The sequence below is a fragment of the Balaenoptera physalus genome (genome assembly GCF_965194825.1).
Source record: "Balaenoptera physalus genome assembly, chromosome: 3".
NCBI lineage: Eukaryota > Metazoa > Chordata > Mammalia > Artiodactyla > Balaenopteridae > Balaenoptera > Balaenoptera physalus.
This window is the reverse complement of record NC_138890.1, coordinates 15,913,934-15,936,850: the sequence shown is the minus strand read 5'-3', so window position 1 is coordinate 15,936,850 and position 22,917 is coordinate 15,913,934. Positions and strand designations below refer to the sequence as shown.

General features: G+C 47.6%; 2 protein-coding genes across 4 annotated transcripts in view; one reads left to right on the top strand and one right to left on the bottom strand.

Moving 5' to 3' along the window:
* The window catches only part of PGLYRP2 (peptidoglycan recognition protein 2), a 360,132-nt gene that overhangs the window by 305,100 nt on the left and 32,115 nt on the right, over window positions 1-22,917 (top strand). The window lies entirely within an intron of this gene.
* CYP4F22 (cytochrome P450 family 4 subfamily F member 22) overlaps window positions 1-22,917 on the bottom strand; it is a 30,052-nt gene that overhangs the window by 1,302 nt on the left and 5,833 nt on the right. For 2 of the 3 annotated variants that reach the window (XM_082457716.1, XM_082457715.1), the window contains exons 2-11: window positions 18,260-18,482; window positions 14,879-15,023; window positions 8,045-8,098; window positions 7,816-7,943; window positions 7,487-7,608; window positions 4,601-4,868; window positions 3,552-3,618; window positions 3,311-3,440; window positions 1,654-1,787; window positions 656-720 (exon numbers count right to left, since the gene is read on the bottom strand). In XM_082457716.1, the coding sequence (XP_082313842.1) occupies window positions 656-720; window positions 1,654-1,787; window positions 3,311-3,440; window positions 3,552-3,618; window positions 4,601-4,868; window positions 7,487-7,608; window positions 7,816-7,943; window positions 8,045-8,098; window positions 14,879-15,023; window positions 18,260-18,481 (1,335 nt within the window). In that variant the 5' untranslated portion in view covers window position 18,482. The remainder of the gene's footprint in view (window positions 1-655; window positions 721-1,653; window positions 1,788-3,310; window positions 3,441-3,551; window positions 3,619-4,600; window positions 4,869-7,486; window positions 7,609-7,815; window positions 7,944-8,044; window positions 8,099-14,878; window positions 15,024-18,259; window positions 18,483-22,917) is intronic. The other variant, XM_082457717.1, reaches the window with a different exon arrangement.

Genomic DNA, 22,917 nt, shown 5'->3' with positions numbered 1-22,917 from the left:
GCAAGAGCAGACTGGGGGTGAGCCTGAGGGCTGGTTCAGCCATCCCAACCTGGTTCCCGCCCTCAGCCTTTGGGAACCAGACCAGCAGGACAGAGAGAACCTCATTACAATCCAGCCACACCTGTCTCCTTCCCATTCCCACCACAGGGCCTTTGCACTTGCTGTTTCCTCCATGTGGAACACACTTTTCCCTGCTCCTCACTTTTCAGTGTGAACGCTTTCAGTTTCAGCTCAAACATCTCTTCTTTGGTAAGGCCTTTCCTCACCGTGTGAGCTAAAGTGCTCTCCCCCACCCCCTGACCCACTCCAGTTTTGTTTCCTTTGCGCATTTATCAATATCCAAAATAATCTCGTTTATTAGCTTATTTTCTTCCTCTGCACTTCACTGTGAGCTCCGTGAGAGCAAAGACAGTAACTTCCTCTGTCCTCAGTGCCCAGCACTGGGTCTGACACACGATAGATGCTCAATAAAGATTTGCTGATGTAATGAATTAACAGTGAATGGGTGAATAAATGGGAGGAGTACTCAAGCCCTACACCCAGCCCTGCCATCTGGCTCCCTGGGGAGGAGGGGAGGGGAGGCCTTGCTGACCAAGGACTGCCCCTTCTGAGAAGAAAGAAGCTGAGAGAAGGGAGGGTTGGGGCAGGAGCTCACCTTGGAGTCAGGCCACACTGTAGGGTTATGGTGGGTCCCATAGATGCTGACTAGGCAGATGATTCCTGTGGGGAGGGGTGGGGTCATTGGGTCAGTGGATCCGAGGGAAACCAGGACCTCCTCTGGAGACCTACGCTTCCCCGGCTCTCCCCGGAGCCATGCTATTCCCACAAGCCATCTGCCACCCTTTCCTGCCCATCCTTCCCTAAAAAATTCTGCTGCCCCATCCACTCCCCCTGCTTCTCCATAAGAAGTTCCCATCACCATCTTTCTAGCTGCCATCCTGGCCACACAGGGATCTTTCTCACTCATATATCTGACATTGCTCCTCCTCAGCTCAAATACCTCCCATGGCTCCCTACTGCCCTGAGGATCAAGTTCAAGTGCCTCAACCTGGCATTCAAGGCGTTTCACTGTCTGCACCCTGAGGCTCTGCTCCATAAACATGCTCTCATTTCCAACCCCCACGGCTCACCTCTCACGTTCCCTCTTCCAGGCAGCCCTCCCTGCATTCCATCCCAGATACACCCATCTCCTTGCATTCCACCCCAGATACAGCCGTCGCTCCTTATTTGGGGCTGCTCCAGCCTCTGTCCCTCCCTTTAGCCCATCCCTCACCCCATGTGTCTGGGAATGTCTGTGCCCTGATGTATCTTCCCCAGTCTGGGTGGTACTCAAAGCTTGGGCCTGGGGATGAAGCTTCTCTAGATGCCCAGCATCACCCAGGACAGGACCTGGTCTCCAGGGAATATCTGGCAACGGAATGAAATCAACCCCTCCCTACCTGCACCCTCACAGGGCCCACCCTGCCACACCCACTCCTTCCTTTCTTCTTGGACTCACCAACCTCTATCTCCCCAGCACACACACACAACTGAGTCTCCCCCATCACCCCAGAAGCAACAGGCTATAAAGTGCCTACAGGGATGGTGCACCTGGGGCAGGCACTAGAGCAGGGTAATAGAGCAGGCAGGCAGCAGGGAGCACATAGAGGGCACCTTTGGGGATGATGCGCCCATCTGGAAGCTTGATGTCTTCCGTGCAGCGGCGGGAGATCAGGGTCACAGGTGGGAACTGGCGGAGGCTTTCCTTGATGCACAGAGTGGTGAAGGGCAGGTGGGTTAGGTCGTCCCTGGGGAATGTGGAACAGTGGGTGACTAGGGTCCAGGCCATGGTGCCACCCCCTTCCCCAGACACATATACACACACATGTGCACAGGCAATTAGGAGCAACTGCAGGAAACTAGTCCAGGATCTCAGACTTGCCCCAACTTCAGGCATTTGCAGTTGTGCCCTGCACACACCTCTAATCCTCAGCAAGTAAAATATCTGACCCCTGACCAATTAGAGCAGCACTAGCCGGATGTCTGTGAGCCCAGCATTAACCCTTTAACTGATGAATTATGTGGAGGTCGGGGGGCATCCCTGGGGAGGTGCCAGGACAGCCAGGGGGACCTGGGGTAGCAGCAATTTACCAGCCTGTATAGATCAATTTCAGTATTTATAAACCCATACATCCTCTTCTTACAGTACATTAGCTTTTTTTCCTTTGGACTTCAGGGCACAAAATTGGATTAATTATAACCCTTGGTTTATGATCTAGATTGTTTTCTTTACACTAACAGGTTATCTTTCATAGAAACTCTCTGTTGCTACCATTAAGGGCAAATGGCATGCCTGGCATAAAGGTATCCATAAATATAAACACCACTGGGAAAACAGAAGACAGTTATTAAATTCTGGCTAGATACCACCTCCTGCCCAATTCTCAGAACCTGAGGTATCTTCTCCCTTTGTTAAAAAGGCAGATTAGCAAGGATTAGCAAGGTGTTAAAGACACAATGGCACCAACTGAAAGTGTCTCCCTGAGGTCATAATCCAAATGGCTGACAATGAACCAAAAGGAACTTTCTTGCTGTTCAATGCTGTGTTTTCTTTGCATCGCCCAGAATCAGCTCCACACAGCCACACATCTGAAGTAAATCGGTTTATTATTCCTGATTCTTACACTTCCCCCGACACTGGAATTTTACACTATGCCCTTTGCCATGTGATTCTGAGTATCTTCTGCTCAGACGGCTGGAGCATATTTCCCACCCCATTCATGGTGGGATTGGCCAGATGACTTGCTTTAGCTAATGGAATGTTACAATGCAAGCAGAGGTTTTAAGTTGTGTGGTTCTTTGTGCTTCTGGAGTCTGTCTTGAGGAGAACATGCCCAGCGTGGCTGCTGGTCCATGAAAAATGAGGAGACATGGAAAAAACCTGAACACAAACCTAAGCTTGGAAGCATCTCCACTCAACTCAGTGCAGCCCAGAGTAACAAGAGTAATATGCAGACAAGAGCAAGAAATATGTGCAGACAAGAGCAATAAATAAATGCTTGCTGCAAACCACTGAATTTAGGGGGCTGTTTGTTAGGCAGCATTATTGCAACCATTGCTGACTAAGACACTCTTAACTAAGAACTCCTGCATTATGAGGTAGGCATACGCATTACTTGTCATCCCCATTTTACAGTTGAAGAAATTGAAATTCAAGAAGCTTAAGTGACTTGTCTGAGGTTAGACAGTCAGTAAGTGGTAGAGCAGAGAGATTAATACTCAAGGCTTTGAACTCAACCTGCCCCCACTACCCCCATGACCCCAGACTAACCACTCCAGTTCCTCCAGCTCCCGACCTTTCATGACTTCCTGAATCTCTTCCCGGCACTTCTCCTGGTACTCTGGATATTTGGCCAAGTTGAACAGCACCCACGAGAGCCCGCTGGATGTTGTGTCGTGACCTGCAGGCAGATAAGGAACTTATATGGATGCTGCCCAAAGATAGTGGAGATGCTGTCTTCAGACAATGGGGCCCCTTCCCATCCTTCCCCAGCCACACCCCATGTCCTCACCTTCAAACATGAAGGTGTCTGCCTCAGCTCGGATGTCCTCATCTGACAGTTCCTTCCCATCTTCATCCTGGAATGGGCAGCAGACTCTGCTCAGCTCACTTCGTCCCACCCGCCACATCCTAGGAGTTCTTCCAAAGTCAAGACACCCCCTTCTTTATCTTAAGCCAAGCTGCAGGGGAAAGGATTCCAGGCAGATAGATGTATGCAACTTGTCTAAGAAAGATGGAAAGAGAGCCAAAGATGAGAGGAAGAAGGGACTTTGTATTTCTTCAGCAGCTCCTAGCGCCAAGCATCCTGCCAGATGCCTGACAACAATCTTGTGATCAGGTCTTACGATCATCATGCTGTAAATGAGGAAACTGAGGCTCAGAGGGAAGACTTAGATGACTAAGGTCAAACATCCATGAAGCAGCAGAGCTATTATCGAACTGGAATGCAGGACTGTCTGAATCCAGAACCCAGCTGCTGCTCAGAAACTCCACAGAAGCACCACAAATAGGTGACCACCTATCTCTGCAAGTGTCACATTTCTTCAAGGTCTTGTATTTCATCTTTGTGTTGTGAACTGAATTCTGTCCCTCCCCAGCCCCACCCCAGAACCCTTAAGTTGAAATCCTAACCCCCAGTACCTCAGAATGTGACCTAATTTGGAGATAAGACTTTTGCAGAGGTGATTAAGTTACAATGAGGTCATTAGGGTGGGCTCTAATCCAGTATGACTGGTGTCCTTATAAGAAGAGGAGATGAAGACACAGACATGCACGGAGGGAAGACAATGTGAAGACACAGGTGAAGGCAGCCAGCTACAAGCCAAGGAGAGAGGCCTCAGAAGAAACCAACACTGAGAAAATTTATTTCTGTCATTTAAGCCACCCAGTGTGGGGCACTTTTTTACGGCAACCCTAACGAACGAATACAGTCTTACGTGTTTTGCATCTGCCTGCATTCTAGATCCATGTTAATTTGGATGTTTATCATTTTACACAATTGCTGCAACTCATGAGGAGGCTGTCCTGGGCAGAGCTCCACCCTCCAGGGTCCAGCCTCACCCTGGCCAGGAGCAGTACATCTATGAAGTCCAAGGTCTTGCCCTGCTTGGCCTTAAGCCAGGCCTCAGCCCCCAGCTGGTGTAGTGCCCACCGCCGCTCCTGGATGACCTCCGTGGTGAAGTGATGCACGGTGTCACAGGCCTGCCGGAAACGCCGTCCGTCTGCTGTGCGATAGTAGATGAAGTCAATGTGGTGATGCAGGCGATACTGACGCCGGACCACCAGTGCACTCAGCTCAATGATGGCCGAGATGTAATCACTCATCTTCCTGCCAGGGAGAAGAAAGGCCATGAGCAAAGCCCCGTACCCTAAGACAAGCTTCCTCTCCCCATGGGCAGGTTACAAAGAGAGGCCCTGAATTAACTCTATTTTCTTATTTCCTTGTATTCTTGATGCTCTGCCACCTGGGGCCTCACTGACTGGAGAGATACCACCCCTCCCAGGACTAGCCATTTCTTAGCGACAGCAAATGACTCACCCAGGAGCATGCCTTTCTTTTGCAAACCAACCAATCCAGAGTCCATACTCCAAACATTATTGGGTTGAGCCACTATCCCCCTGCCTTAATCACCCCAGGGCCAGGCACTGGATAACTTGGGGGCACCCCTGTGCCCCAGAGCCTGCTGAAATTATTCAAACTAGCCAATCCTAAGCCTGCATACCCTGCTTTTCCCATTCCTTCCCGTAGAACACCCCCCAAAAATGTTTTTGCCATGCTTTCTTCTGGTGCTTCCCCATGTGGCCCTGTGTGGTGTGGCATGCCCCGTCATCTTGGGAGCAGTAAGTAACAAACTATCTTTTCAATGGCAATTGTTTCTTGATCTGTTGGCCTCACCATACCTGAATAAAACTAAATTCTAGGTACATTTTAAAACAGGCCCAAAGAGGGATGAGGACTTCTAAATAGATGTAGCATCATTAAATGGCTACAATCCACAGAGTGGGAGAAAATATTTGCCAGTCATATACCTGATGAGAAGCTTGTATCTAAAATATATAAAGCACTCTTAAAACTCAATAATAAAAAAGACAAATAACCCAATTTTAAAATGGGGAAAGAATATAATAGACATTTCTCCAAAGAAGACGTACAACTGGGCAACAAGCATATGAAAAGATGCTTAACAGCATTGGTCATTATGGAAATGCAAAAAAAAACTACAATGAGATACCACTTTACCCCAACTGGATGGCTATAATCAAAAAGACAGATAATAACAAGTGTTGATGAGGGTGTGGAGAAATTGGAGCCCTCACATACTGGTAGGAATGTAAAATGGTGCAACCAACTTATGGAAAAAGTCTGGCAGTTCCAAAAAAGGTTAAACAGAGAATTATCGTATAGCCCAGTAATTTTACTCTTAGGTATATACTCAAGAGAATTTAAAACGTTCACACAAAACTTTGTACACAAATGTTTATAGCAGCATTGCTCATAATAACCAAAAAAGGGAAACAACCTTAATGTCTACAGACAGATGACTGGATAAGCAAAACATGGTATTATGTGGTAAATGGAATATTATTCAGCAATTTTTAAAACGAATTATTGATAATTCAACTACAGCGTGGTTGAATCTGAAAACAATATGTTGACTGAAAGAAACCAGAAACAGAAGTCTGTGTAATTCCATCTATATGAAATTTCCATAAAAGACAAATCCATAGAGACAGAAGGAAGATTAGTTATTGCCTATATCTGGAGGGGAAGTGGGAAGTGGGAGATGAGTGCTAAAATGTACAGGGTTTCTTTTTGGTGAAAATATTCTAAAATTGATTATGGTGATGGTTGCACAACTCTGTGAATATACTAAAAACCATTGGTTGTATACTTTAAATGGGTGAATTGTATGGTATGTCAATTACATCTCAGTAAAGTTCTTATAAAAAAAGAAAAAAGAAAAACTAAATTGCAGGGGGCAGGATTGCAAAGAGCCGTCCTTAGTTCTGAAGCATGCTTGTTGTTTTCATGCACTAATCACCAACTGCCATTTTCTTGTTTATTTGTTCATGGTTACTGCCTGTCTTCCCACTAAAATGTAAGTTCCAGAAGAGCAAGACCTTATCTGTTTTGTTGACCACTGTATTCTACTCTAGAGCTGGCACACAGTAGGCACTCGATAAATATTTCTTGGATCAATTAATGAATTAATTACTAAGGCCATCTCCACCTTACCCAACTGAAACAATACCACTACAAGGCCCAGAGTAACAAAGTCTGCAGCTTGTTATTGAGGACCTACTGTGTGCTACAAACTCAACAGTCATTATGTCCCTTATTCCTTATATCCCCTTAGACTGTAAGCTCCAAGGAATTGGGCTTAGTGCTTACCACCATATCCCCAGTGGCTAGCATAGTGCCAGGCACATAGTAGGTACACGACAAATATTTGATGAATGAACAAATGAACCAGAGCTAGGGTTATTTCATTCATTCAACAAATATTCAATCAACATCCATTGTGTGCCAGGGCAGTGCTATATCATTTTATCCTTTAAACATCTCTCAGAAGGTCAGGTATTGTCATCCCTATTTTACAAAGAAACTGAGGCTCAGAAAGTGTGGGGAGGGTCTTTCCAAAGACCACATACTTTTTGTGGAGGAATGAGTGAAACTAGTGTCTACCGAGCACCTACTGTATGCCAAGCTATTGACTCACATTATCCCCTATAATTCTCATACGATGACTGTGGGGATGGGATGGAGATGCCCATTTTGGGAAACAGGCTCAGAGAGGTGATGTCAGTTTCCTGGAACCACACAGGCTGTCAGTGACAGAGCACCAGCTGCGCAGGAGTGCCTAACAGCTAAGAGTTTCCTTTTTCCTCTCATCACCTCGCCCCTGGAGCAGCTGACTCTGTGTTCCCCAGGGAGGCCACACTCACTCCTGGCAGTTGCTGTTGTAGCTGAAGACACATTTCTGAAGACTGTCCAGGGTCATGAGGCTGACATGCTCAAACATGTCAAGGGAGACTTCTGAGCCCTCTGCCAAGCGCCGCCATTTAGCCTGGAAGAGAAAGACACGTGGCAAATGGGTATGGAGACCACAGACCTTCAGCCGGGCTGACAATGACCCAGCTGCAAGTTCACTACAAGACCACTTTATAGATAAAGGAAGTGAGGCTTCCTGGCATCACATGGTTTGCCCATGAGTTGGAGCCTGGACCAGCCTCACTACCAGGATACCCTCTTCCCAGGAAACCTTGGGACTCACATGCATGATACCAGTGCACTGGTTGAAGATCTTCATGTAGGGCTTCAGTATGTCAAAGTGGAAGGCAGGTGTCAGCAGGCGGCGGTGCCGGCTCCACTTGTCACCTTTGCTGAGCAACAGCCCATCTCCTGAACCCAGAAGACCAAGGTTAAGGACCTCACCAAGAAACCCCACACCCTGCCCCTCTTTCGTGAAGCCCCAGCTCCAGGCTACCCAGTCCCGAGCTCACCCAGCCAAGGTTTCAGAAAGCCATAGAAAAGGTCATCCTTGGGGGCAACGGTAGCTGTGGAGAGAGAAGAGTTGATGATGTCTCCAGAGTTCTGACCCTTGACCTCTGCTTATGACCTCCTTGGGCCTCCGCTTTGGGCTCTCACCTCCCACGTCACCCCTCCAGTCCAATCCTCCACACCTGCCCCAAAGAGAGCCTTATAACATGCTGATCTGAACATGAGCCTTCCCTGCTCAAACACCTCCCATGGCTCCCTAAAACCTTTGTAAAAAAGTTCAAGCTCAGGCTAGCACTGAAGGCCCTGTCCTATCTTGCTGCCGTATGCCTCTCCCATCTCATCCTTCAGCATACACCAAATAACCCCACACATTGTCCCTCACTTCCAAACCTTTGCCCAGGCTGTGCTCTCTCTCCAGTATGGCTTTCTTCACCTGATTCTTCTCCTAATCCACCCCCTCTTTTCTGCCAACTCAGGCCATCTGAATTACACCTCCTGTGCTCCCAGCCTCCAGCCTCGCCCTTTCCAGTCTGTCCCGTACCCTAGACCCAGGGGGATCTTACTTGACTCTAGATCTGACCATGTCCCTTTCTGCCCACACACCCATCAGCCTCAAGCACAACTGCTCAGCCCATTTATAAAGCCTTGAATGACCTATCCCAGTCCAGACCATTCTCAGAACACCTCTATCCACCACAACCACCCCTCCCCGTGCACACCCAACTTGCTAACATCATAGAACTTGTCTCAGGTCCTTGAAAAGCTGTGTTCTCTCTCTGTTCTGAATCTTTCCACCAGGTGCCCTCTCTGCCTCAAACACTCTTTCCTCCTTCTTCCAGTCTCTGCTTGGATGCCATTCCCTCTCCCACCAATCACTCAGGATTGTATCCATCCAGTTACAAGCCCTTTGAAGGGAGGGACCTTGTTGATCACTAACATATTGGTGCTAAATAAATTTTTATTGTATGAATGAATTAACCAATCAAAGGATGAATGAATGAAAACTATCAATGGGTAGATGGATGGATGGTTGGATGGTTGGATGGATGGATGGATGGATGGATGGATAGATGGATGGATGATGGGTGGGTGGGTGGTTGGATGGATGAGTGAATGCATTCCCTTTCTATGTGCTGAATAGATCTGGGACAGAATGGGCAGGGTCCAGGAAGGAAGTACCTGAAACTCAAGTGATGTCACTTTTACCTGAGATATGATTCAGCCACCTACACACACACACACTCCCCAGGCATTGGCCAATTGTATGCACAATCATCTGTCCACTCGTTCTCCCATTCTACACACCTCTGCTGCCACCCTTCTGTGCCCAACCCGTGCTGGGCAATGCTGGGGCCCCAGAGATGGCTCAGCTCCACACCCTGCCTGGAGGAGCTCTGGGTGTAGTGGGAAAGGGAAGCAGAGGCATGCCATGTAATTGGCAAGAAGGTAGAATGTGTGCCAGGAGGAGAGGGAGGCACAGAGAAAGGGTTGCTAGAAGTCAAGGCAGACTTCCAGGAAGAGGCAGCTTTGGAGGAGGAGGTGGGAGTCTAGTCACTCCTCTCCCCTCTGGGCTCTGGACTCCACACTAGGCCCTTCAAGGGTCTTTCTGACACACAGACTTGTCCAATGACTATCCTGCTCAAACACCTCCCATGGCTCCCTAACACCCCCAAGATAAAACACAAGCTCCTTCACTTTGTACATAGGTGCTCTGAGTCCAGCTCCTGTCTCATTTCCTACTTCTCCCCACACGTCATCTTCACTCCAGACACCCCAAGTCACCTGAATTCCCCTGGCACTTTCACACATCTGCACTTTTGCACTTAGGACCCTCTACCTGGGACCTCTCATCAGGCAAACTCCTATGCATCCTTCAAAGCCCAATTTCACTGATGCCTCCTCCAGGAAGCTTTCTCCAAACCTTCTCTCCAGTTGAACCATTGCTCTGCCATCCTCAGGTCCCTCCTCTAATCCAACCCTCAGCACTCAATGCCAGGAGAGCCTATGTCCAGGCTACCTCTCCCATCACGTTCCCCTCCAGTAACAAGGAGATGGTAACATCTACCCTGAAGAAGGTCATATAAGAAAAGCCCCCACAAGTGCCCAGCAGGAAGCTGCATATTACTGTGGTTGAGAGCTTGGCCTCTGGGCCGGCCAGGTCTGGGTTCAAATCCCAGCCCTAATTGGTTGTGTAAACTTGGGCAAGAAAATCGAACAATCTTGCCTACCTCATGGCAACCCTACAAAAACTCAATGAACTAATGTGCTCCTGGCACACAGTAGGTGCTCATTAAATATTCATGCACATAAATGAATAACTAACCAACTGTTGGCTATTTTTACTACTGTGACTATAATTATTGCTCAGTGGTGTCAAAAACTTGTGAGATGAATATCTGGGTGCCCAGCTCACAGCAGAACCCTAATAGGGAAAAATGAATGCACAGACACCATGGAAAACAGTTTGGTGGTTCCCTGAAAAGTTAGACATAGAGTTCCCATATGACCCCACAATTCTACAACTAGGTACCTACCCAAGAGAAATGAAAATATATGTCCAAAACTTGTACACACATGTTCATAGCACCATTATTCATAAGAGCCAAAAGGTAGAAACAACCCAAATGTATGTCAGCAGATGAATGGATAAGCAAATATGGTATATCCATACATCCATACAATGAAATATTACTCAGCCTTAAAAAAGAATGAAGTCCTGATCATTGCTACAATGTGGATGAACCTCAAATCTATTCTGAGTGAAAGTCAGCTGCAAAGGACCACATTTTGTATAATTCCTTTCCTATGATATATCCAGAAAAGGAAAATCCATAGGGACAGAAAGTATTTACCAGTGGATGAAGAGAAGGGGGAATGGGAAGTGATAACATCATTATGGAGTGTTTTATGGGGTGATGAAAAGGCTTTGAAACTAGGGAGAGGTGACAGTTGCACAACACTGTGAACACACTAAATACCTTACACTTTAAAATAAGTAATTACTGGGTCGTATGGTAGTTCTATTTTTAGTTTTATAAGGAACCTCCATACTGTTCTCCATAGTGGCTGTATCAATTTACATTCCCACCAACAGTTCAAGAGTGTTCCCTTTTCTCCACACCCTCTCCAGCATTCATTGTTTCTAGATTTTTTGATGATGACCATTCTGACCGGTGTGAGATGATATCTCATTGTAGTTTCGATTTGCATTTCTCTAATGATTAATGATGTTGAGCATTCTTTCATGTGTTTGTTGGCAATCTGTATATTTTCTTTGGAGAAATGTCTATTTAGGTCTTCTGCCCATTTTTGGATTGGGTTGTTTGTTTTTTTGATATTGAGCTGCATGAGCTGCTTGTAAATTTTGGAGATTAATCCTTTGTCAGTTGCTTCATTTGCAAATATTTTCTCCCATTCTGAGGGTTGTCTTTTCGTCTTGTTTATGGTTTCCTTTGTGGTGCAAAAGCTTTTAAGTTTCATTAGGTCCCATTTTTTTATTTTTGTTTTTATTTCCATTTCTCTAGGAGGTGGGTCAAAAAGGATCTTGCTGTGATTTCTGTCATAGAGTGTTCTGCCTATGTTTTCCTCTAAGAGTTTGATGGTATCTGGCCTTACATTTAGGTCTTTAATCCATTTGAGTTTATTTTTGTGTATGGTGTTAGGGAGTGTTCTAATTTCATACTTTTACATGTACCTGTCCAGTTTTCCCAGCACCACTTATTGAAGAGGCTGTCTTTTCTCCATTGTATATTCTTGCCTCCTTTATCAAAGATAAGGTGACCATATGTGTGTGGGTTTATCTCTGGGCTTTCTATCCTGTTCCATTGATCTATATTTCTGTTTTTGTGCCAGTACCATACTGTCTTGATTACTGTAGCTTTGTAGTATAGTCTGAAGTCAGGGAGCCTGATTCCTCCAGCTCTATTTTTCGTTCTCAAGATTGCTTTGGCTATTCGGGATCTTTTGCGTTTCCATACAAATTGTGAAATTTTTTGTTCTAGTTCTGTGAAAAATGCCAGTGGTAGTTTGATAGGGATTGCATTAAATCTGTAGATTGCTTTGGGTAGTAGAGTCAGTTTCACAATGTTGATTCTTCCAATCCAAGAACATGGTATATCTCTCCATCTATTTGTATCATCTTTAATATCTTTCATCAGTGTCTTATAATTTTCTGCATACAGGTCTTTTGTCTCCTTAGGTAGGTTTATTCCTAGATATTTTATTCTTTTTGTTTCAGTGGTAAATGGGAGTGTTCCCACTACTGGGCATATACCTTGAGAAAACCATAATTCAAAAATAGTCATGTACCACAATGTTCTTTGCAGCTCTATTTACAATAGCCAGGACATGGAAGCAACCTAAGTGTCCATCGACAGATGAATGGATAAAGAAGATGTGGCACATATATACAATGGAATATTACTCAGCCATAAAAAGAAACGAAATTGAGTTATTTGTAGTGAGGTGGATGGACCTAGAGTCTGTCATACAGAGTGAAGTAAGTCAGAAAGAGAAAAACAAATACTGTATGCTAACACATATATATGGAATCCAAAAAAAAAAAAAAAAAGATTCTGAAGAACCTAGGGGCAAGATGGGAATAAAGACACAGACCTACTAGAGAATGGACTTGAGGATATGGGGAGGGGGAAGGGTAAGCTGTGACAAAGTGAGAGAGTGGCATGGACATATATACACTACCAAACGTAAAATAGATAGCTAGTGGGAAGCTGCCGCATAGCACAGGGAGATCAGCTCGGTGCTTTGTGACCACCTAGAGGGGTGGGATAGGGAGGGTGGGAGGGAGGGAGACGCAAGAGGGAAGAGATTTGGGAACATATGTATATGTATAACTGATTCACTTTGTTATAAAGCAGAAACTAACAACAACAAAAAAAGAATATATATGTGTAACTGAATCACTTTGCTGTACAGCAGAAATTAACACAACATTGTAAATCAACTATACTTCAATAAAACTTAAAAAATAAAAAAAATAAAAAATAAAATAAAATAAAATAAAATAAGTAATTATATGGTATGTGATTTCAGCTCAATTTTTAAAATGAATATATGAAAACAAGCTACAATTAAATGGCTGTATATCCTGCCTTGTCTTCTATAAAGCATTTTCACCTACTTTCTCTGTATATCCCAAATGCCCCTTAAAAGATGAAGAAACAGAGGTTCTAAAAGAGCCATGCCTTCCTCAGGGCCCATCAGCTATGTGGGTTTAAGCCTAGAGGAGCAAACCCCTGAGATGTGGTCCCAAGGAGGCCCCAATAGGGAATGGAATTTAAGACTTAGGACCAGGTCTGTCCAATCTCAGGCAGGTAGGCATGGAGGGGCCCGGACACCTTGGGGCCAGGAGGCCTGACTCCAGGTTGCCTCTCCTGACTCACACAGCCCCACCCTCCCCAAGCTGGAGTCTCCCATCCAGCTCCTCCAGTGGGGGAGGCACTGGATATCCTGCCTGTCCTGAGAGAGGGGAGGGGAGAGGAGAAGAAAAGGCCTGAGCATCTACTAAAGTGCCAAGCTTATGATGGGGGCTCTACTCCCTGGTCTACTTGGGGTCTCATAACCATGCAGGGTGAGACTCAGAAAACAGATGCTCTGAGCTGGTGGAGAGGGGAGGGAGGGGGAAATAAAGAAAGAAAAAAGATATTAAAAAGGCAGAAGAGAAAAAACCTTTATCAGCACCAACCCACACTATATTACTGACTCTTCACAACCACCCTATTTTACAGATCAGAAACTGAAGCCCTGAGAAGCTAGATGAATTGCTGGGTCACACAGCAAGCACATGCTCCAGCCTGGATTCAAACCTGGCCCACACAAGTCCTGGCCCAGGCCTCTTCCCACAACTTGGTGCCCATCCCTTGGAAGAGTCACCCTTCCCAGGGTCCAGGTTTCCTCTTTGTTCAATGGGGATGGTCATTCCCTTACAAATGCAATAATGGGGGACACTGAGGCATGAGGAGGGCAGAGCTGTGAAAGGGAAGGATGGCAGCCCCTTCCTCCTTCATCACTCAGGGTGCAGCCTTGAAGGTGGTCTCCATACGTGTGTTTGCAGAGACCAAAGCTGAGGCCAGAGGTCCTAAAATTCCTGGAGCTCTTTATTTCCCATCCTTCCTCTCTCAAATGTCCCCTTATGCCTCTGGAGATGCCCAGGTACATGTGAGGCCACCCTGAGGGCCCAGAGCCCCACTTATGAGGAAGATAGTGCTAGACACAGACACATTCAGCGCTAAATGGTTAGGAGTGAGAATGGGAGAGTCTAGAGGAGAGACCTATGGTCTGTCTGGGGGATCAAAGGAGGCTTCCTGGAGGAGAAGGTCTTTAGAGCTGCATGTTGAAGCCTGAGCAAGAGCCTGCCAAGCACACTTGGGAATCCTGCACCTTGAGATAGGTGTGGATGGCAGAAGGGAGAAGCAATCCTTCTACCTCTCCCTCTCTGTCAGTCAGGGCCAGCCTAGGTGAAGAGAGCAGGCTGCAGGCTGCGATAGCCACAGTGGGAGCGTCAGAACCCAAATGATAGGAGTGCCGTGGCTTAAAATTGAGCAACAACCATTTAACAAAAGCTTGGGCAAACAACTGCCTATCCGAACATGTCTGCTCTGACTTTGAGAGGTAAACATCCTCTCAAAGTTCCTGGAACTTTCATTGTCACGCCTTTTCCCACGCTGTTCCCATTATCTGCATTGTCATTGTGGCTTTGGTAAACTCCTATTCATCCTTCAAATGGCCCTTCTTCTGGATAGCCCACCTGCCTAGAAACCCAGGTGGGCTCTGGGAGTTGAGGGTTTCCTCATCACTCAGAGGCCCAGCCCACCTACCCGAGGCGCCCACCAGGGGCTTGATGTAGTCAGGGTGCACCAGCACCAACAGTGGCAGGACAGGTCCTATCCACACCAGGATCACGTGGTGCATTCTGTCCAGCACCTTCTTCTCATCTTGGAGGCCTGTCTCATTCGGAAGATACTGCAGAGGGTGGCAGAGAAGGGTAGTGAGAAGGTGTCCAGCCCTGGCTTCCCCCAGCCCTTCCCTCCCACCACATCCCCTGCCCTCAAAACAAGCCGGGAAGAGCTGTATGATTGTGGGCAGCTGGCCGCACCTGAGTCTCCATTCCCTCATCTGAAAACTGGGGGAAAAGCCAACTCCCCTTCTGAGGGTAGTTGAGAGGATTCATGGAATAGCAAAGTGGAAGAGCCCCAGCACAGGGCCTGACACACGGCTGGTGTTCAAGAAATAAAAGCAGTAAGAGTAAACACAATAATGATAACGGTTGGCACTTATCCAATACCTCTATGTTCGTAATAAAATATTACTAGTATTGTTCTCTTTAACACATACACATGCTTGCAGTTGGGTGCTGCCGTGGGCATTTTTCAGATATTCATACATTCAACCCACACAAGAACCCTATGACGTAGTTGCTACTATTTTCCCCATTTTACTTTACTCAGAAGGGTCAAATGATTTGTCTTAAGTTACAGGTGAGTAAAGGGACTGTCTGGTTTGGTCTTCCCTAGAAACAGGACCTGAGACAAGGGTTCTAGGGCAAGCAGTTTATTTGGGGGGTGACCCCCAGAAACATGGGTGGGGAGAGGAGAAGTGAGATAGACAGGGAAGGCAGCCAGCAAAGAGTTGTCAAGGGAATTACTCCCATGGGCAACTGGGGCTCAGTCCCATTGGGGACCTCTGGGGGACATCCATCTCAGAGTCAACCCACCTGAGGGTGAGGGGGCTGAGGTGTTTTTATACCAACTCCCCTAGTCCCATAATCACCGGCTGAGGTTGAAGTTCACAGTCCGCCCGTGCAGAGTGGGCTTCAGCTGCTAGAGAAAGCCCTAGAACACAGGTGCTAGCAGCTAGAGGTCAGCCCACTGAAGCCAGAAATGGGCCGAGAGGATGTGCGCAGACACTGGCATCACCTGCCATAGTGGTAAAGCCAGGATTTGAACACAGGCCCCCAAGCTCCAAAACGCCTGCTCTTAACCAACATGTTCTATGAGGCAGAGCACTTCAGGCTCAATGTCAGATGGATCTGAGCTCAAATCCACCCTCAGCAGCTGTGTGATCTTGGGCAAGTCACCTAACCTCTCTGAGCCCCAAAGATCGAATCCATAATATAGGGCAGGTCTATCCCTATTTCATAGGCTATGAGAATTGGGAGAGCTCAGCTATAAAGGAGCCTAACCCAGTGCCTGGTCAGTGGTAGGGTCCAGCAACTGTAGAATGAATAAATGAATGAATGAACAAATGACTCCTCTCTGGTTTCTGTGTCTCCTTCTTGATCAGGTTCAGCCCTGAGCCTGTCCACACCCAAGGGAGATCATGGCATCATCCAGGTCTCATGGCCTGGGAGGCAGGATGGGCCCACGGGGTCAAGGCTGGACTTCAGAACTGGCGCTGGCCAACCGCCCATGGCACCAGAGCCTGGCCACTATTTCCAGGACCACCATCCATGCCGGAGGGCTTCCTGGAGTAAGGGCATTGGATATGGGGCATGAAAAATGAGTAGAAGTTCATCCAACAGAGAAGGATATTCTGGGCAGAGGGCACAGTTTCGGCAAAGGCCATGGAGGTGGAAAGTCAGAGACTTGTTCCAGGAGCAGAAAGTCATTCTATGGGACTAGAGGGAGATGGTAGAACAGGTGAGGAGGGTGGGGTTTGGAGTCTAAAGGGACTTGAACTCCAGCTGAGAAGCTGGGACTTTCTCAGGACAGAAATGGGGAGCCATGGAGGGTGTGTGAGCAGGGGAGGGACATGGCTGGATTCAAGAATCCTTCTGGGACCAGGATGAGGGATGGACTGAAGGAGTAAGACTAAAGGCAGGACCCCAGTGAGGAGGCTGGACCATGGAACAGCAGGAGAGGAGGAGGCCTGAGCAGTGGTTGGAGAATGGAAAAGAGGGAGGAGATTCAGGCACAAACAGCCAAAACTTGGTGAGTGCTGGCTCCAGGAGGATAATAAAATGAATGTTTCTTGCACTGTTGAGTGGAAATGTGTCTCCTGCTTCTTTCTTCGGAGACACTCACTCCAAGCAGTATCTGAAATGTGTCTAGAATCACTTGATACTTCCAGTCTCCGCAGGACCCAGGAATTGAGCACATACATCCACCACGGTGTAGCAGGCTCTGTGCCCAGCATGCCACAGACACGACTTCAGGAATCGTTGAAACAATCCCACAAGATTATTAGGAATGATTATAGTTCCACGTTGCAGATGAGTCAACTGAGGCACAGGGAGGTGAAATAGCTTGCTCAGGGTCACACAGACAGCACATGGTAGAGACTGGCAAGTCCACACTGATGACCACTGCCCCAAACTGCCTCTCCAAAGTCTTCCTCCAAGTTCAGCATGAGGCCTGAACCAGGAAGGTCTCCACAACTGTCCCTCAGTTTCATTTAGGCCTGGAAGGGGGAATCAGCTGAGTCCAGCAGGGAAATAGGGGCTGGACTCTGGCCCCAAAAGCCTCAGCACCCTCAGGAGTCTGACTTTCTCTCTTCTGACCTCTGAAGCCCTTTTAGAAAAGTCCAGCCTTTCTCATCCAGAAGCTAGAGGGGCAAGGGTAGACAGCTAAGATCAGGGACGCTGGAGCCAGACAGCCTGGGTTTAAACCCAGACGCTGCCACTTACGAGCTCTGTGACCTAAGGCCAGCTACTTAACCTCTCTGAGCCATAGTATTCTCTGGAGAAAAATGGAGATAGTCACAGGACCTACCTTCTAAGACTGTCAAGAGGACCAAATGAGTTAATATTTATAAAGTGCCTGAAATAATACTTGGAATATATATGTGAAATAAGAAATGAAATGAAAGAAAAGGGTTGGAATCCTCACCTGGGACCACAGCATTAAAGAGAAAGAGAGAGTGTGTGAAACCACATTGGGGGGTAGGTGAAGCAACAAAATCTACAAGGGTGCCTCGCCTCCCACTCTGGGATTTCACAAGCACTGGTACCTGTGGCTACAGCGATAGCCTGGAATTGTAGAGAGAACTTTAGAGTCAGCTCTGCGTCATCCAAGCTGTGTGATCCTGGGTTCCTGCTTGCCCTCTCTGAACCTCAGTCTCACTCAGATCCTGTAAAATGGGTCTGTTCATGGCTCCCACCAGATTCTTGGGGGGATGAGGGAAGCCAGCAGGTCCATCATCCTTACTGAACATCTGTACCTGCCCTGCCCTGCCCAGCCCACCTGCCCGGCCACACACACCATGCCCAGGTGGCCCAGCAGCCAGCTGCGCCGGGGTGGCTGGGGGAAGCAGCGCAGTCGGCAGCAGGTGATATAGAAGTGCCAGCAGAGCCTCAGGAACTGCAGCAGCAGACGGAAGAGGAAGAAGAGCAGGGAGAGAAGGAGCCCAGACAGGGCATACAAACGGAACGCCGTCTTCTCCAATCCCAGGAGGTGCAGCAGGTTCTCTGTGATGGGCAGCATCCTGGGGGGACACATAGGGTGGGGGTCAGTGCAGGCGGGAACCACCCTCTGGCCACATGTGTGCCATACACATGATGACCTGCGGAGCCAAGCGTGATGTGCCTGGCACATAGTAGGCACTCAATACATGTAAGTCCCAGACACCAAGGATGCTTCTTCCCAGAGCAGTGACCTCCAGCCAGCTGGCCCCACCCATATGCCCTCAGCCTTGACTTCTCAGGGCATCCCTCCCAACTTCTCTGCCCGTGCACAGGTGGCCAGAGTATTAGAAAACTGAAACAAACTCCCTCCCCTCCTCCTTGCCAAAAGTAGCTCTCAATCAATGACTGATGAGCGTTGCTGGATAAATAATCCAGCTCCTTCTTTCCAGTGCAATGACCCTGAGGTGTGGGTTCTGCATGCGCTGCTAGGGTTCCCCAGCAGGATTAAACTCCAGCTGCCCACAAGAGAAACCTTCTCTGTTAGCTGCCTCCTTTCCCCTGTCTTACTTCCCTCTTCTTCTTCTTCTTCTCCTTCCTCTCCCCCTCCTCCTCCTCTTTCTTCTTCTTCTTCTTCTCTTCCTCCTCCTTCTTCTTTTTTTAATTGAGGTAAAACTCACATGATATAAAATGAAGCATTTTAAAGTGAGCAATTCAGTGGCATTAATACATTCACAATGCTGTGCAACCACCACTTGTATCTAGTTCCAGAACATTTCCATCACCCCAAAAGGAGAACCCATCTCCATTTAGCAGTCCACTCCCCGCTCCCCCCACCCCTGGAAACCACTAATCTTTTTTCTGTCTCTACAGATTTGCCTATTCTGGACATTTCATATAAAGGGAATCATACACAGTGACTTTTCATGTCTTTTGTGGCTTCCTTCACTCAGAATGAGGTTTTCAAGGTTCATCCACTTTGTAGCATGTATCAGTGCTTCATTGTAAGAATTTATCACATTTTGTTTATCCATTCATCTATTGGACATTTGGGCTGTTTCCACCTTTTGGCTACTATGAAATGTGCTGCTATGACCATGCATGTATATGTATTTATTTGAGTCCCTGTTTTCAATTCTTTTAGGTTCACTGCCTTCTCCCTTATTGGTCTTTTCCATGATCACTTCCCACATAAACTACTTGCACTCAAATCCTTGCCCTAGCGCCAGCTCCTGAAGGAACCAAAACAGAGTGGGTGTGTACCAATAATATTAATAACACAGTGACCAGGTATAGAGCGCTTACTACCTGCCACGCACCACCATCAGGGTGGTGCCTCATTTCATGGAATCTTAAAGCAATCCTTGAAGGCAGGTCCCGTCATTCTCTCCATTTTCAAGACAATTCAAGCTCAGTGCCTCCAACTCACGGGAGGTGGGAGCTGGCAGGGGTCCCCTGAACCCCCACCAAGGCCAACCTCAATCAATTTGAGGGCCCATGGACCTCAGACAACACCAAGGAGACTGCTGAGAATGCTCAGGTCCTGCTCTCATCAATCTTTTCCACTCAATCCTATGAGCCAAGGGTTCCCTCTGTGCTCCCACCTCCCTGGGCAACACAGCTAAAGAAACCCTGCACTGCAGGTTCTCACCTGTGTCCTCAACACCCACCCACCCCTGCCAAGGGTGCCCCCCCCTCCGCCAGGGCCTCCAACCCACTGGCTCTTCCACCAGCCAAAGTCCAACCACATCATCCAGGCAGAGGTGAAGTTTCTATTGGTTGCTGTGTCCTGGGAAAGCAGGTGGATGGGTCATTACCAAGTGTGGAGGACCCCATTGGAATGGTCTGACTTACAAGGCAGATGACATGACGACTCATTAGGATGGCTACTATCAAAGAAAGAAAGTAAGAAAGTAACAAGTGTTGGCAAGGATGTGGAGAAATTGGAAACCTATGCATTGCAGGAGTGAATGTAAAATGGTGCAGTCATGCTGCGGAGAACAGTATGGTGATCCCTCAAAAAATTAAACATAGAATTACCATATGTTCTAGCAATCCCACTTCTGGGTAGATCCCTAAAAGAAGTGAAAGCAGGGACTCAAACAGATATTTGCACACTCATGTTCATGGTGGAACTATTCGCAATAGCCAAAAAGTGAAAGCAACCCAAGCATCCATCAATGAAAAAATGGATAAACAAAATGTGGTCCATTCATACAGCGGAATGTTATGCAGCCTTTAAAAGGAAGGAAATTGTAACACATGCTACAACATCGATGAACCTTGATGACATTATGCTAAATGAAATAAGCCAGACACAAAAGGACAAATACTGTATGATTCCACTTGTATGAGGTCCCCGGACTGGTCAAATTCATAGACACAGAAAGGAGGATGGTGGTTGCCAGGGTCTGGGGGAGGGGGAAATGGTGAGTTAATGTTAACAGGTACAGGGTTTTAGCTGGGGAAGATGGAAAAGTTCTGGAGATGGATGGTAGTGATGGTTGCACAACAATGTGAATGCCCTTAATACCGCTGAACTGTACACTTAAATGGTTAAAATGGTAAATGTTATGTGTATTTTACCACAGTCAAAATCTTTTTTAAAATACAGAAAGCCTGGTGTAGGCAATATGCCCTCTGGAGGGCTGGATGGGGGAGGAGGAGGGGTGGGGAGTAAGCAACCTTCCAAAATGAAACACAGAGAGCTCCAAGTCATGAGTCCCAGGCATATGCTCTGAACTAAGACCACTGATGTGCAATTGGGCTGCCTCTCCCATGGGCAGCTCTAGGTGACACACTCCACAGGAAGTAGCCATGGGTATTTATTTCTCTACCAATTTAACGATGGGTAATGATTTTCCCCAGCAATATCGGGGAAGACAGCTAGCAGTTACTACTAAGAATTGTGACCTTCCTCCGGCTTCCACAGGCCAGGACTTCCACTAAGGGTTCTACATGCTTCTCTTCAGCATTCAGTTGGCAAATCATTTCTGAGCCCCTGCTATGTGTGTGACTCTGTTCTAGGCATGGGGATATAATGATGGCAGGACAGACATGGCCCTGGCCCTTAGGGGTGGTGACCACTAACAGACATGCTAGGACACCACAGAAAGGCTACATGTTCTGAAGAAGGTAAAGTGGGGATGGGGGAGTGGCTGAATATTGGCCCCCCCATTGATATCCCATTCTAATCCCTAGAACCTGTGACCTTATATGGAAAAATCTTTGCAGGTGGGATTAAGGTAAGGATCTAGAGATGGGGAGATGATTCTGGATTGTCCAGGTGGGTCCTAACTGGAATCACAAGTGTCCCTCTAAGAGAGAGGCAGAGGGAGCCGAGGACCCGGGTTCAATCCCTGGTCAGGGAACTAAGATTCCGTAAGCCCTGAGGCGCAGCCAAAGAAAGAGAGTGAGAGAGAGGCAGAGGGAGATTTGGCACACAGAAGAGAAGGCCGTGTGAAGACAGAGGCAGGGATTGGGGTGATGCAGCTACAAGCCAAAGAACACCTGGAGCCCCCAGAAGCTGGAAGAGACAAGGAAGGATCCTCCCCTAGAGCCTTCGGAAGGAGTGTGGCCCTGCCAACATCTGGATTGCAGACTTCTGGCCTCCAAATCCAAGCGCTAATAAACTGTGTTGTTTTAAGCCATCCAGTTCACGGAAATCTGTTACAGCAGCCACAGGACACTAACCCTCAGAGTAAGAGGATGGGGAGCAATTCTTTTAGATGAAGTGGTCCAGGGAGGCCTCTCTGGAGAGGGATACCTGGGCAGAGGCCTGAGTGAAGTGAGGAACCTATATGAAGGGGGCTTTCTTACTAAATATGCACACACACACACACACACATACACACACACACACACACACACACCATAAGCAGCTGGGTTCTAATCCTAACTCCTCCACTGACTGCTTTTACTGTCACCCCCAGCTCCCCATATGGAACTGGGGGTAGCTGTAAGAGATGATCTCTGAGTCCACCATGGTATGACCTTTCCTGTGTGTGGTCTGGAGTGGAGGGATGGGGTGGGGGTCACCATCCTGGCAGGCCCAAGACTTCTGGGGGTGGGCTGAAGTCAACATATTCAGCCAACAGGTCACATGGGTCACATCTAACCCCTGGGCAACCTGGCTGTAGTCTGGCTTCCACCCCATCCACTACAGATACCTTTCTAAAGGCCTGTCATTCCTCTGCTCTAATTCCCCCCATGGCTCCCCACTCCCCCCGGCCTGGTATCCAAAGCCCTTTGGGAGGTGAACCCTGCCCATCCTCCACCTCAGCCACAAAGATACCCTTTCTCAGTCTGTTTTGGACCCCCCTTTCTTCACCCAATTTGTAAATGTTGGTGTTCCTTAGAGCTTGGTCCTGGGTGGTCTCCTCTCCCTCTGTGCACACCTCCTGAGGATCTCACCCCCTCCCATGGCCTCCGTGACTCGTCTCTGAGGTGCCTCCCATGTCTCGGTGGCCCCCTTGATAGGTCCAGCCACCTCCTGGATATTCCCCCAGGGGTATCAGA